The sequence below is a fragment of the Microcaecilia unicolor genome, chromosome 8 (genome assembly GCF_901765095.1).
Source record: "Microcaecilia unicolor chromosome 8, aMicUni1.1, whole genome shotgun sequence".
Taxonomy (NCBI): domain Eukaryota; kingdom Metazoa; phylum Chordata; class Amphibia; order Gymnophiona; family Siphonopidae; genus Microcaecilia; species Microcaecilia unicolor.
The window spans coordinates 245801570-245815742 of NC_044038.1; the positions used below are offsets into that span (position 1 = coordinate 245801570).

A 14173-nucleotide genomic window follows, 5' to 3' on the forward strand; every position below is an offset into this window, starting at 1 on the left:
AAGTAGAAAATGGGCATAAAACGTTATACCAATGGTATTATACATCAAAAAGCTTACGTCAGATTTTTGCTAGAGGAATTGTGGACACCAGGGCACATTCCAACATATTTGGTGGACTTGCCCTAAGATACAAGGCTACTAAGAGGGAGTACTGGCTTTAATCAGAGACACATTAGGGGCACAAGTAGAAAAGCAAATGGAATACCTTCCTCCTTAAAAGAAGGGATCCAAGATCTTCAAGCATACCAACAACAAATTTATTGCTCAGGCGGCCACTGCGCTCAAATTAATCAATCTGCACCACCTATGCAATCTCTCTTAAGTAAACGTGATGTCTAAGCTCACAACGCTATTGCCACAATGGAACTGGCTCCTAACATCTGGGGATCCTCTGGAAAGTACAGGACAATAGACATAACCCTAGAGTAAAAGCAAATGACTGTTGGCTTAGTCTTTTGCTTGAAGGCTAGAGGCGGCTATGTTGTCTGTTGATAGTTTGGATAAATGCGTTAATAGGACGGGGACGGGGAATTGCTATTTTAATTGAAATGTTTGAACTGTTCTAGCATATTGTTTATATGCTGCTGCAATTTGTGCAATAACAATTGTTAAGTAACAGCAAATGACTTATCACACATCAAATATATATTGAGAATCTGCCTGGTCGGGAGGGGAAGGGATTAGGGTTCATGTATTGGTGTTTGAAATTGTTTCTATGTTAAGTAGCTGTTAATCCACATTCAGAAAGAACCATGGGATACAAATGTGATGTACTACTTTACTCTGCAAAATGTCAAGAAAAATAAAAAATACTGTGACTAACTCACCTACACACATTCTTCCAATAATCCTGCACCCTGCTATTGAGGCATGAACAACTGGGATGGTCTCGGAGAGTTCACCTTCAAACACACTACAAGAAAGGAAAGCTGTGTTAGAAAAGGCTGACCAAGATAGCTCAGCTTCCATTACTATAAAAGATCTTTTTCTAGGGAGAAAGAACAGAACAACAACAACAAAAAAAAGTCTCCTCATAACCTAAAGTTACATTCCCTCATTTCTCAGGGCTTCTATAATTCCAACTATTAAAGAAAGCTTTTCATGAACTTAGGAGGTACTTCTTGTTGGAGCGGCTGCTCTGTTATTTTCTTCTAGTTATGGTTTCTATGACCCCCTTATATATACTGTGGGCTAAATAAGATATTTTGATTCTTCTTGTGGAAAGTTTTTTTTCCACCCCCCCCCCCCCCCCTTCACACATGCTGAAAAGGTTTTCCTACTTTATTAGTCAATTTGTGAGATGTAAAAGACTTCATATTGAAAGTGAACCAGAAATAAAGAATGGCTTTTTACACATTTTCATGTCACTCTTGAGACAGTAAAGCACAAAGTGGACAACAGGGTTTAGGCCATGTAAACAGCTTGCCATTTACAATAGGTTAAGAGACTCACAAAACAAATGTGTTGTCTGGTATTAATTGGATTTGACATCATTTTTCAAGAGAAAAGTGTGCTATATACCCCTCTATACATAGTTATCTAGTTTGAGAAAACACCACATAATGAGACATTGTTCACTCATTTTTTTTTTCATTGCCAAAAGATCTTTACAAAAATAGCAACTAATACAGCAGTTATCCTGCTACACTTCGAGGCCAATAAAGTCAGTACTAAATCTTTAGCACAGATTTTTTTTTCTTATTACTGTGGTAAATTTGTGCTATATTCCCTATGTAGTAAGCAAATGAAACAGTAGTTAAAATTGTTTGCTACATCAGATGTAAAAAGTGCATTAAAACAGAAGATAGCTATACTTTTATTCCAGTGGTTAGAGAGGGAAAATTTAACACACATCTAATATCTAAGCCACATATCTAACCTTTGAAGCTCAAGTATCTATGGTAACCACTAAGGTAATGGCTCCCAAACCTAGTCCTGGAGGCACCACAGCCAGTCAGGTTTTCAGGAAATCCACAATGAATATTCATGACATATTTGCACCATCCTGTTTCCAAAAGTGGCCAATCCAGGTCACAAGTACCTGGCAAGATCCCAAAACAGTACAATACATTTTATGTTACTTACCCTAGAAATAAGCAGTGGATTTTCCCCAAGTCCATTTTAATAATGGCTTATGGACTTTTCTTTTAGGAAGCTAGCCAAACCTTTTTTAAACCCAGCTAACTGCTTTTACTACATTCTCTGGCAACAAACTCTGTTTAATTAAACATTGAGTGAAGAAATACTTTCTCCAATTTGTTTTAAATGTACTACTTTGTAGCTTCAATGCGTGCCCCCTAGTTCTAGTATTTGTGGAAAGAGTAAACAAGCGATTCACGTCTACCCGTTTCACTCCACTCAGTATTTTATAGAGCTCTATCATATCTCCCCTCAGCCGTCTTTTCTTCAAGCTGAAGAGCCCCAGCCGCTTTAGCCTCTCCTCATAGGGAAGTTATAAATAAAATTGTCATTGCCCTTCTCTGTACCTTTTCTAATTCCACTATATCTTTTTTGAGATGGGATGACAAGAATTGCACACAATATTCGAGGTGCAGTAGCACCATGGAATGACACAAAGGCATTATAACGTCCTCATTTTTGTTTTCCAATCCTTTACTAATTATGCCTACCATTCTATTTGCTTTCTTAGCCGCTGCCGTACACTGATGCGCATCAGAAACGCTTACATTCTTATGTGTCACTAAGTTTGCTATTCTTTGTAGCAAAGAATTGACACCACCAATGCAGACATCCTCCAAAACACAGCCAGGTCAAGCACCCCAACAAACCCTCTCTCAGCAACATGGTTTAATATAACATAGTAGATGACGGCAGAAAAAGACCTGCATGGTCCATCCAGTCTGCCCAACAAGATAACTCATATGTGCTACATAAGTACATAAGTAATGCCATACTGGGAAAAGACCAAGGGTCCATCGAGCCCAGCATCTTGTCCACGACAGCGGCCAATCCAGGCCAAGGGCACCTGGCAAGCTTCCCAAACGTACAAACATTCTATACATGTTATTCCTGGGATTTTGGATTTTTCCAAGTCCGTTTAGTAGCGGTTTATGAACTTGTCCTTTAGGAAACCGTCCAACCCCTTTTTAAACTCTGCTAAGCTAACTGCCTTCACCACATTTTCCAACAATGAATTCCAGAGTTTAATTACACGTTGGGTGAAGAAACATTTTCTCCGATTTGTTTTAAATTTACTACACTGTAGTTTAATCGCATGCCCCCTAGTCCTAGTATTTTTGGAAAGCATGAACAGACGCTTCACATCCACCTGTTCCACTCCACTCATTATTTTATATACCTCTATCATGTCTCCCCTCAGCCGTCTCTTCTCCAAGCTGAATAGCCCTAGCCTCCTTAGTCTTTCTTCATAGGGAAGTCGTCCCATCCCCGCTATCATTTTAGTCGCCCTTCGCTGCACCTTTTCCAATTCTACTATATCTTTCTTGAGATGCGGCGACCAGAATTGAACACAATACTCAAGGTGCGGTCGCACCATGGAGGGATACAACGGCATTATAACATCCTCACACCTGTTTTCCATACCTTTCCTAATACCACCCAACATTCTATTCGCTTTCCTAGCCGCAGCAGCACACTGAGCAGAAGGTTTCAGCGTGTTATCGACGACGACACCCAGATCCCTTTCTTGGTCCGTAACTCCTAACGTGGAACCTTGCATGACGTAGCTATAATTCGGGTTCTTTTTTCCCACATGCATCACCTTGCACTTGCTCACATTAAACGTCATCTGCCATTTAGCTACTAATTTTGTGTATACCCTACTTTGATTTGTACCTGTGTTCTTCAGGGTACAGACCGTATAAGTCTGCCCAGCACTATCCCCACCTCTCAACCACCAGCTCCGCCTCCCACCACTGGCTCTGGCACAGACCATATAAGTCTGCCCAGCACTATCCTCGCCTCCCAACCACCAGCTCCGCCTCCCACCACTGGCTCTGGCACAGACCATATAAGTCTGCCCAGCACTATCCTCGCCTCCCAACCACCAGCTCCGCCTCCCACCACTGGCTCTGGCACAGACCATATAAGTCTGCCCAGCACTATCCTCGCCTCCCAACCACCAGCTCCGCCTCCCACCACTGGCTCTGGCACAGACCATATAAGTCTGCCCAGCACTATCCTCGCCTCCCAACCACCGGTTCTGGCACAGACCATATAAGTCTGCCCAGCACTATCCCCGCCTCCCAACCACCGACCCCGCCTCCCACCACCGGTTCTGGCACAGACCGTATAAGTCTGCCCAGCAGTATCCTCACCTCCCAACCACCGGTTCTGGCACAGACCATATAAGTCTGCCCAGCACTATCCTCGCCTCCCAACCACCAACCCCGCCTCCCACCACCGGTTCTGGCACAGACCATATAAGTCTGCCCAGCACTATCCTCGCCTCCCAACCACCGGTTCTGGCACAGACCATATAAGTCTGCCCAGCACTATCCTCGCCTCCCAACCACCAACCCCGCCTCCCACCACCGGTTCTGGCACAGACCATATAAGTCTGCCCAGCACTATCCTCGCCTCCCAACCACCAGCTCCGCCTCCCACCACTGGCTCTGGCACAGACCGTATAAGTCTGCCCAGCCCTATCCCCGCCTCCCGATGTTGACTAAGCTCCTGAGGATCCATTCCTTTGGCACAGGATTCCTTTATGCTTATCTACTTGTGAACTAAAGTTTCCTAAAGAAACAAGTTTTGAGTTTCCTGCTAAAATATCTGGTTGAGGAAAAGAGTCAAATTTAAGAAAGTGCCTCCTAAGAGTTACTGCTTGAAAAGTCCATGATTTCTCAGCACCTCCCTCTCTTCTACTTATGTCTTTAGAGCTCAAGTGGGAAACCCATCAATCACAGAACCACCACCCACGTTACCTGTAGAAGTTTTCAGAGCCGCCAATGGCCACCAGGCAGTAAGTGTTGGTCAGTTTAGCGAAACATCCGATCTCGTTGTTATTTTCAAAGGAGGCCCTGACAGCCATGTTGGATTGATACCTACTAAGAACAGGGAATCAATTAAGAGACACAAACCATTTCCTTCCCCTCCGCACCCCCGTATCTACCCCCCCGTCAAACTCACACCGCAGCTGAACTTGTCTTGGCCAGTGCCCGCCCGACGCCTTGTCTTACTCAACAAGTTCCGAGTCGCGACTCAGTGCTGCTCCCTGCCCTAGGGGGGCCTTCAACGGAAACAGGAAGTTGCGTCAGAGGGAGGACGGCCGTGGCTGTCGCGGGACAACAAGCTGCATTGGAGCGAGCGAACCAGCCTCTCAGTGCGCAGCTGTCCACCCAGGCTCCTCCTCCGAGACGTCCAAGTACCGCCTTCTTCGCCTTTCAATCATTCAGCGCAGCCTCACTCAGTCACAGGTCACCTGGTCTAATGGCCGCACGCGCTTGGCGGCTGCACGTGGAGCTCGCCACACCCACGCGCCGGCAGGTCACGTGACGACGTTGGTTTGCTGTCACTCACCTGTCCCAACTTGGAAGGAGGTTGAAGAACGCTGGGTCAAGAAGTTGAAGTCAATTAATACTCCGAAAGGAGTTCCAGTCTTTATAATAAAAATCATGTAAAATCAGTATCTTCCCGTCAGATCGTTTTCAAGCTATCCAATGCATCTCCATCTGCAAATGTTACTCAAGCCATGTTCTTTTCAATGCATAGAACTCAGGGGCATAGCCACACACCCAATTTTGGGAGGACCTCCTGGGCCCTAGATGGGTGGGCAGAATAACTTTACCTTGTCCAACAAGTGATTTGGTCTCCCTCACTCGCCTGCATGCCATATGGAGGCATATTTTCAAGCACTTAGCCTTCCAAAGTTCCATAGGTTTCTATGGAACTTTGGAAGGCTAAGTGCTTTGAAAATATGCCTCATGGAGGCATATTTTCAAAGCACTTTGGGAGGCTAAGTTCCATAGGTTTCTATGGAACTTTGGGAGGCTAAGTGCTTTGAAAATGAGCTTGATAGTCTCTCAAATATCCTCCTGCTTATCTGGTAAATAGCAGATTTTCACTGGCAGCAAGCAGCAGCTAATACACACTGCTGTTGGCTCCACACAGCCTTCCCTCTGATGCAACCTCCTGTTTCCGCATAGGTGGGAATACATCAGAGGAAAGGCTGTGGGGCCAGTGCAAGCACTATGTATCAGTGGCTGCTCACTACAGGCCAGGGGCGTATCTGCGTGGGGCCACAGGGGCCTGGGCCCCCGCAGATTTCGCCCTGGCCCCCCTCCCCGCCGTCAACCCTCCCCCGCTGCTTACTTTTGCTGGCGCCGAGGTCCGACCCGCAATCTCCGTTTTTCGTCTTCCTCCGTGGCCATGCTTCCAGGAAGTAACGCTGCAGTGCTGATTCGTTGAATCCAGTTCGGCGTCTGACGTCAGACGTCGAACTGGGGTCAACGAATCAGCACTGCAGCGTTACTTCCTGGAAGCATGGCCACGGAGGAAGACGAAAAACGGAGACTGCGGGTCGGGACCTCGGCGCCAGCAAAAGTAAGCAGCGGGGGAGGGTTGACGGCGGGGAGGGGGTGGAGAGAGGCGGCGCAGGCGGCGGCGGCGGGGGGGGGGGGGAGGGAGGCAAAAATGTGCCCCCCCTCTCTGGCTCTGGCCCCCCCTACCGCCGGATTCCAGATACGCCCCTGCTACAGGCTAAGATCTGCTACTTAAAAGGTATGCAGGCAGGACAGTTGTTGGGAGTTTTCGGCTAGTGGGGCTTGGGGATCCCTGCCAGCCATATCATAGGTATGTTGCTACTGGGTGGGCCTGAGCCCAAGGTGGATGGGCCTGGGCCTGGGCCCACCCGGGCCCACCTTTGGTTACGCCACTGAAGAGCTATTTGACTCCCTCCCCCCCATAAGATCCCACCTGATTAACCTTTATAAAAAAAAATGCTGGTCTTGTAACAAAGAATTGGGTTCCCTGAAACATATTTTATTTGAATGTCCCTACCTTCAGACGTATTGGTCCTCAATCTGGGATACCATTCTTAAAATACTTCCTATAAAGTGTTATTTACAGTTATATGATATATTTAAATCTCTTTGTTTTCAAGATTTGTTATCTCTGAATGCTCCTTAATGGATTCTTTGCTATCTCTTGCTCTAAAAATTATTTTATTCTATAAACCATCTCCTCAATAGTCACAAATATTTCCTTTAAGAACATACAATGGAAGTTTTCATCTTAAAGACTCTTCACTGCTCTCATTGCGCTTCGATCTACTACAAGGATTAGAAGGTAAAGTTTGCCTATTTGCGGATGATACTAAGATTTGCAACAGAGTGGACACCTGGGAGGGAGTGGAAAGCATGAAAAGGGATCTGAGGAAGCTAGAAGAATGGTCTAAGGTTTGGCAATTAAAATTCAATGCGAAGAAATGCAAAGTGATGCACTTAGGGAGTAGAAACCCACGAGAGACGTATGTGTTAGGCGGTGAGAGTCTGATAGGTACTGAGGGGGAGAGGGATCTTGGGGTGATAGTATCCGAGGATCTGAAGGCGACGAAACAGTGTGATAAGGCGGTGGCCGTAGCAAGAAGGTTACTAGGCTGTATAGAGAGAGGTGTGATCAGCAGAAGAAAGGAAGTGTTGATGCCCCTGTACAAGTCATTGGTGAGGCCCCACCTGGAGTATTGTGTTCAGTTTTGGAGGCCGTACCTTGCGAAGGATGTTTAAAAAATGGAAGCGGTGCAAAGAAAAGCTACGAGAATGGTATGGCATTTGCGTTCCAAGACATATGAAGAGAGACTTGCTGACCTGAACATGTATACCCTGGAGGAAAGGAGGAACAGGGGTGATATGATACAAACGTTCAAATATTTGAAAGGTATTAATCTGCAAAGAAATCTTTTCCAGAGATGGGTAGGCGGTAGAACGAGAGAACATGAAATGAGATTGAAGGGGGGCAGACTCAGGAAAGATGTCAGGAAGTATTTTTTCACGGAGAGGGTGGTGGATGCTTGGAATGCCCTCCCGCGGGAGGTGGTGGAGATGAAAACGGTAACGGAATTCAAACATGCGTGGGATAAGCATAAAGGAATCCTGTGCAGAAGGAATAGATCCTCAGAAGCTTAGCCGAAATTGGGTGGCAGAGCAGGTGGGGGGAAGAGGGGTTGGTGGTTGGGAGGCGAGGATAGTGGAGGGCAGACTTATACGGTCTATGCCAGACCCGGTGATGGGAGGCAGGACTGGTGGTTGAGAGGCGGGGAATCCTGCTGGGCAGACTTATACGGTCTGTGCCCTGAAAAAGACAGGTACAAATCAAGGTAAGGTATACACATATGAATTTATCTTGTTGGGCAGACTGGATGGACCATGCAGGTCTTTTTATGCCGTCATCTACTATGTTACTATGTTACAAGACATTTAAATTAAATAAAATAAACTATAGCCTAGCCACTGAACAAGTATGGGAAAAGGATTTGAATACACACATACCAGAAGAATCATGGAACTCATTTTGGAACCATGGCTGTAGAGTCTCTATGTCCGCTTCAATCACACAATCCTTGGACTCCCAGGAAAGCAAGGGATAGTGGTCAATCTCTGGCGGATCAATGTTGGTCATGTTCCAAAGCAATTGGTACACTTTCACGTACGTTATTTGAATGTAGCAATCTCCACATTTTTTGATTTGAGGTTTGGAATAAAATATCTGATGTCTTTCACTTGTCATCTACTATCTCCTTGAAACTTATTATATGGAAATCAATTATCCTACCTGAAATATCTGATGAATCGGACACACTTTATTTGATTTTCCAATATCTGTTGCCCTTAAACTCATTGTTAATGATTGTATAAGAAATATGCAAGTGATTTAAGTTGTTAAAATGGAAAACTTTAGATAATTATTTATCTAGTATATAACTCACAAAGTTATTCGAGAATATTTATACTTTGATACTGGATATTCACTCATTGAACTCATGCTTTCTTTGTAGTACTTGTTATACTGTTCTTGTTTATTATACATTTGTGACTTGTTTATACCTGAATTTAACTATATATTTTTGTATTTTCAATTATACTTAATAAAAATATATTTTTTTATTATTTTAAATTCACAGATGAATCTAATATTCATTATAATCAATGGTGATGCTTGGTATGCACCACCTATAAATGTGAAGCATATCTAACAAAGAAATCCAATAAGGTACATAAATTCACCGATAAGTGGTCTCCTATATCTTCTTTTATTCAAGATACTGCCTGACTATATTTTATATATAATGTGCATCACAATGTCAAGGCACTCAGTTTGTTGTTCTGTTTTGCTGGTTCTTGTTTTTCCTTTGTATTTTGCAAAATCTTTGAAAAAGGAAACAGACTACAAAAAAAGAAAGGTGAAGCCAATATGGTTAGTCGCTGTTTCCCATTCTCCACACGCAGACGTCATCTAGTACACTCAAAACAAAGCAAACAAACCTATGAGCTGCTGCATCCACGTTGTTGTGTTTTATCACTAGTGGCATTTTTATTTAATCTCACATATTTTCAAACATGCCGGCTTGTGCAGCATACACAGAGGAAGTATAATAACGGAATAACTTTTCATAGGTAGAGTAGTAATTTGTTATAAGTCGTAATCAGTGTGTTATTTGGAGGGGTTGGTTATAGGGACACCCTAGCATGTGTTATATTCCTGCAGAGATTTATTTTTTCTCCTGGTAAAGGGTAACTAAAACAGACGTCACATTATCAGAATCAGGTGCTGAACATATGTTTATTGATCAAACGCTAATGCAAGAAAACAATCATCAGAAAAAGTGCGAACGGGGGAATTTGCGCTCCATAAAATGGTGAACTTGGATTGAGTTTTTGGTATTTGCTGCTGTATATAGCATTATGTGTCTTCACGCTGTACTTGTACTCTGTGTACTCTGTTCTGCCTTCTGTTTGTTCACCAATAAAAAATAGTTTTGAAGTAATAAAAGTAGAGAGGTGTGGTAGCCGTGTTAGTCCACTCTTAAAGGTTATCAACAGAAATCAAACAAAATAAAACATGGAAAAGAAAATAAGATGATACCTTTTTTATTGGACATAACTTAATACATTTCTTGATTAGCTTTCGAAGGTTGCCCTTCTTCCTCAGATCGGAATTGTAATAAAGATCTGTAATAAAAGAGTGCAAACAAAACGCACCATCTGCCAAAATGAGAACCAACAATGTATTTACTAAGGGGTCCTTTTACTAAGGTGCAGTAGGCCTAACACAGGCCTACCTTGGGCTAAAAGGGCAGTACTGTGGGACATGCTGAGGCATCTCATGGTTGTTTCCTGTTCAGGAAGCACTAATCCCACACTGGAAGAAAAAAAATTATATTTTTTATTTTTGTAACTTTTATTAGAGAACGTAATGAATCACATCCAAACCAAGCAAATACAGCCACAACAACAACCATGAACAAAATGATATACCGGATTGCTTTAAAGCTAAACAATTATTATCTGTAACCCCAACCCTTCCACCTCCCTCCCCCAATAACCACCCCTCCCATTCAATATCCCGTCTATATGGTAAACAGAGAGGAGTCGGGACAAGAAGACCACTGCACATATGGGTCCCAGGTGCAATGACAAATCAGCAAGTGACCAGTACGTAAAGCTGTCAAGTGAATATAGTCCAGCTTGCGCAAAATCACACGAAGTCCCGGAAAAGTCGGTTGCTTCCAAGCCGCAGGAAGCACCAATTTGCTGGCAACAAACACATGGGTGACCAAGTGAGGCGTACATGACTTCACTCCCAGCAGCTTAACATGCAGAAGACAATGGTCCATTTTCATAGGATACGTAATCTTAGTTAGGCTTGAAACAAATTTCAAAACAATAGTCCGAAACTCTTGAGCACAAGGACAAGCCCGCCAGATGTGATACAGGTCTCCCTCTAGACACTGCACTGGGAAATATTTTTTAATTTTCCAGCACAGGAGGCGTGCCCATTGGCGCACAGAAGGTGTGCCTATGCTAATCAGGTAGCGTGAAAACATTACCGCGTGCTACTGGTAAGGGTCTCTGAATATTTACCAGAGAAGGGGAAATGGTAAAACTAGAGGATGGTAGACTTAGGAGTAATATCAGGAAATTCTTGTTGACCGAGAGGGTGGTCGATGCCTGGGAGTCCTAAAAAGCAGGTAGTAAGTGCTGTCCTGTTAATTTTTTAAAAATGGCCGCAGGCTAACGCTAACATTACCACATGGCCAGAAACTCAACAAATTTAAAAATGCCTTTTTTATGGCCTTGAAATAGTTTTAGCGCAAGGGAAAGACCTGCATTAGGACGAGCTAAGCCCATTTACTGATGTAGCTTAGTCAAAGGACCCTATGTGAACAAATGAAAATGATAAGTGAACACTAAGGGCCCTGTTTACTAAGCTGCGCTAAGGGCACACTAGCGTTTTTAGGTCACACTAAATGCTAAAGACACCCATATATTGTTATCGATATCTCTAGTGTTTAGCATGCACTAAAAATGCTAGCGTCAAAATCAGTTTGAATCAAAAAATGTGTTGAATTTAATTTATTTGCTCTGACAGCTCCAAGTGCAAGTTCCAAATGTCCACTGTTTGCTGTGGGGCGAATCTCAAGCCACTGCTTCACAGCGTGGTCAATGGCGCGTTGGTTCAAGTGCTCTCTCCCCCCCCCGACCTCTCCAGGATACGTTTCAAAGTACCTTTATTTGACTTTGGGAAATTGAATTTACACTTTTTCTTTAGTTTTCCGTCAATAAGTTTTGTTGCTTATTGTGCAGAAAAGGCAGGAACCATGCTGTGGGAATGTCAAGTTACTTTCAACATGTCCACTTTACTCCCTCAAATATTTCTGAGATGGTCACCACAATCTACTATGCTGAGCTCCCCTTGTATAAGAGGATCATGAGGTGGAGAATGTAGAAGGAAACAAATGAAGAAAGAAAGAAAATCCAAAGAAATCAGAAATAAAGGAGATGCATAACCTCTGGAGGAAAGGAGAAACAGGTGTGATATGATACAGACGTTCAAATACTTGAAAGGTATTAATCCGCAAACGAACCTTTTCTGGAGATACGAAGGCGGTAGGACATGAAATGAGATTGAAGGGGGTCAGACTCAAGAAAAATGTCAGGAAGTATTTTTTCACGGAGAGAGTAGTGGATGCTTGGAATGCCCTCCCGCGGGAGGTGGTGGAAATGAAAACGGTAACGGAATTCAAACATGCGTGGGATAAATATAAAGGAATCCTGTTCAGAAGGAATGGATCCTAAGGAGCTTAGCCGAGATTGGGTGGCAGAGCCGGTGGCGGGAGGCGGGGATGGTGCTGGGCAGACTTATACGGTCTATGCCAGAGCCGGTGGTGGGAGGCGGGACTGGTGGTTGGGAGGTGGGGATGGTGCTGGGCAGACTTATACGGTCTGTACCCTGAAAAGGACAGGTACAAATCAAGGTAAGGTATACACAAAAAGTAGCACATATGAGTTTATCTTGTTGGGCAGACCGGATGGACCGTGCAGGTCTTTTTCTGCCGTCATCTACTATGTTACTATGTTACTATAACATGTTGTGTTTTTTTTTTTTTGGTTTTTAAGTATTGCTATAAGGAAGGGGGAGGGGGACCTCACCCTCTTCACTCACACACAGCTCCTACTCCCCCTCCCCCCACCTCAGACATCCTCTCACAGCTCCTATAGATTATTCCTGTCACCTCTGCGAAGACATGAAGGGAAAGCCAGAGTTCAACTGGGATTTGTAGAAGTGCACCAAGAATGAAATGGGTTTGTGGTCCTTATCTGCCACCTTGCAAAATACTGTTGAATGCTTGATTTATAAATCTTCTAAGTCTGAAAGGGTAACGCCACTGGCTTCCAGTGAGAGCTCGGGTTGTTTTCAAAGTTTGCTCATTAATCTGTTTAATCCTACAAGGATTTGCAGCTTATAGGTTTTATTTATTTATTTATTTTATGTATTTGTTGCCTTTGTATCCCACATTTTCCCACCTCTTTGCAGGCTCAATGTGGCTTACAATATATCATGAATAGTGGAAGCATATAAGAAGATATACATTTAGCTTATAGAACTAGAAATTATGAGGCCTTGGTAAGACCGTGCATGATGTTACTTTACCCCCACCTCAAGAAGGTTAAGTATAACAGAGTATATATAACACACGTTTCGTACCAAGCTACTCTCTGCTGGAAGTTTACTATGAGATCTTAAGTAGAGAGGTGTGGTAGCCTTGTTAGTCCACTCTTGAAGGTTATCAATAGAAATCAAACAAAATAAAACATGTTTATTTCTCTGTTTATTAGCCTCCTCTCACCTACCAACACCCATTCTGTTAGAATATCGATGAAATGCTTTGATGTCCCCATGCATACTTCCTACCCACCCCCCTCCTCCCACCCTGTCAGACTGTCAAAGTAATACTTGAATGTTTTCACTTATATACACTGTCAGCTACCACATTTGCTTATTTCCGATCTGAGGAAGAAGGGCAACCTTCGAAAGCTAATCAAGAAATGTATTAAGTTATGTCCAATAAAAAAGGTATCATCTTATTTTCTTTTCCATGTTTATTTGGTTTGATTTCTATAGATTCTACATGGAATGTTGCTATTCCACTAGCAACATTCCATGTAGAAGTCGGCCCTTGCAGATCACCAATGTGGCCGTGCAGGCTTCTGCTTCTGTGAGTCTGACGTCCTGCACGTACGTGCAGGACGTCAGACTCACAGAAACAGAAGCCTGCGCAGCCTTCTACATGGAATGTTGCTAGTGGAATAGCAACATTCCATGTAGAATCTCCAATGGTATCTATTTTACTGTCATAGTAATGCTTGAATGTTTTCACTTATATACACTGTCAGCTAGCACATTTGCTTATTTCCGATCTGAGGAAGAAGGGCAACCTTCGAAAGCTAATCAAGAAATGTATTAAGTTATGTCCAATAAAAAAGGTATCAGCTTATTTTATTTTCCATGTTTTATTTTGTTTGATTTCTATTGATAAACTATGAGATCTGAATCAAATTATAACCATTTTAGAAAAATGCTAAAAACTTTTTTTTGTAGAAAATTTGTAAATCTCTGTTAATAGGTGATTTCTTCTTTTGTAAGATAAGGATAATTAATAGTTTTTTTTGTTCTTTTTATGATGTATTTAGCT

At 43.1% G+C, this 14173-nt stretch overlaps 1 protein-coding gene across 2 annotated transcripts in view; it reads right to left on the reverse strand.

The window, feature by feature from the left end:
- The window catches only part of EIF6 (eukaryotic translation initiation factor 6), a 30111-nt gene extending 24856 nt beyond the window's left edge, over positions 1–5255 (reverse strand). Inside the window, exons 1-3 of one of the 2 annotated variants that reach the window (XM_030212228.1) lie at positions 5113–5255; positions 4908–5030; positions 828–913 (exon numbers count right to left, since the gene is read on the reverse strand). In XM_030212228.1, coding sequence (XP_030068088.1) covers positions 828–913; positions 4908–5014 — 193 coding nt within the window. In that variant the 5' untranslated portion in view covers positions 5015–5030; positions 5113–5255. The remainder of the gene's footprint in view (positions 1–827; positions 914–4907; positions 5031–5112) is intronic. The other variant, XM_030212227.1, reaches the window with a different exon arrangement.
- Positions 5256–14173: the final 8918 nt, after the last annotated feature.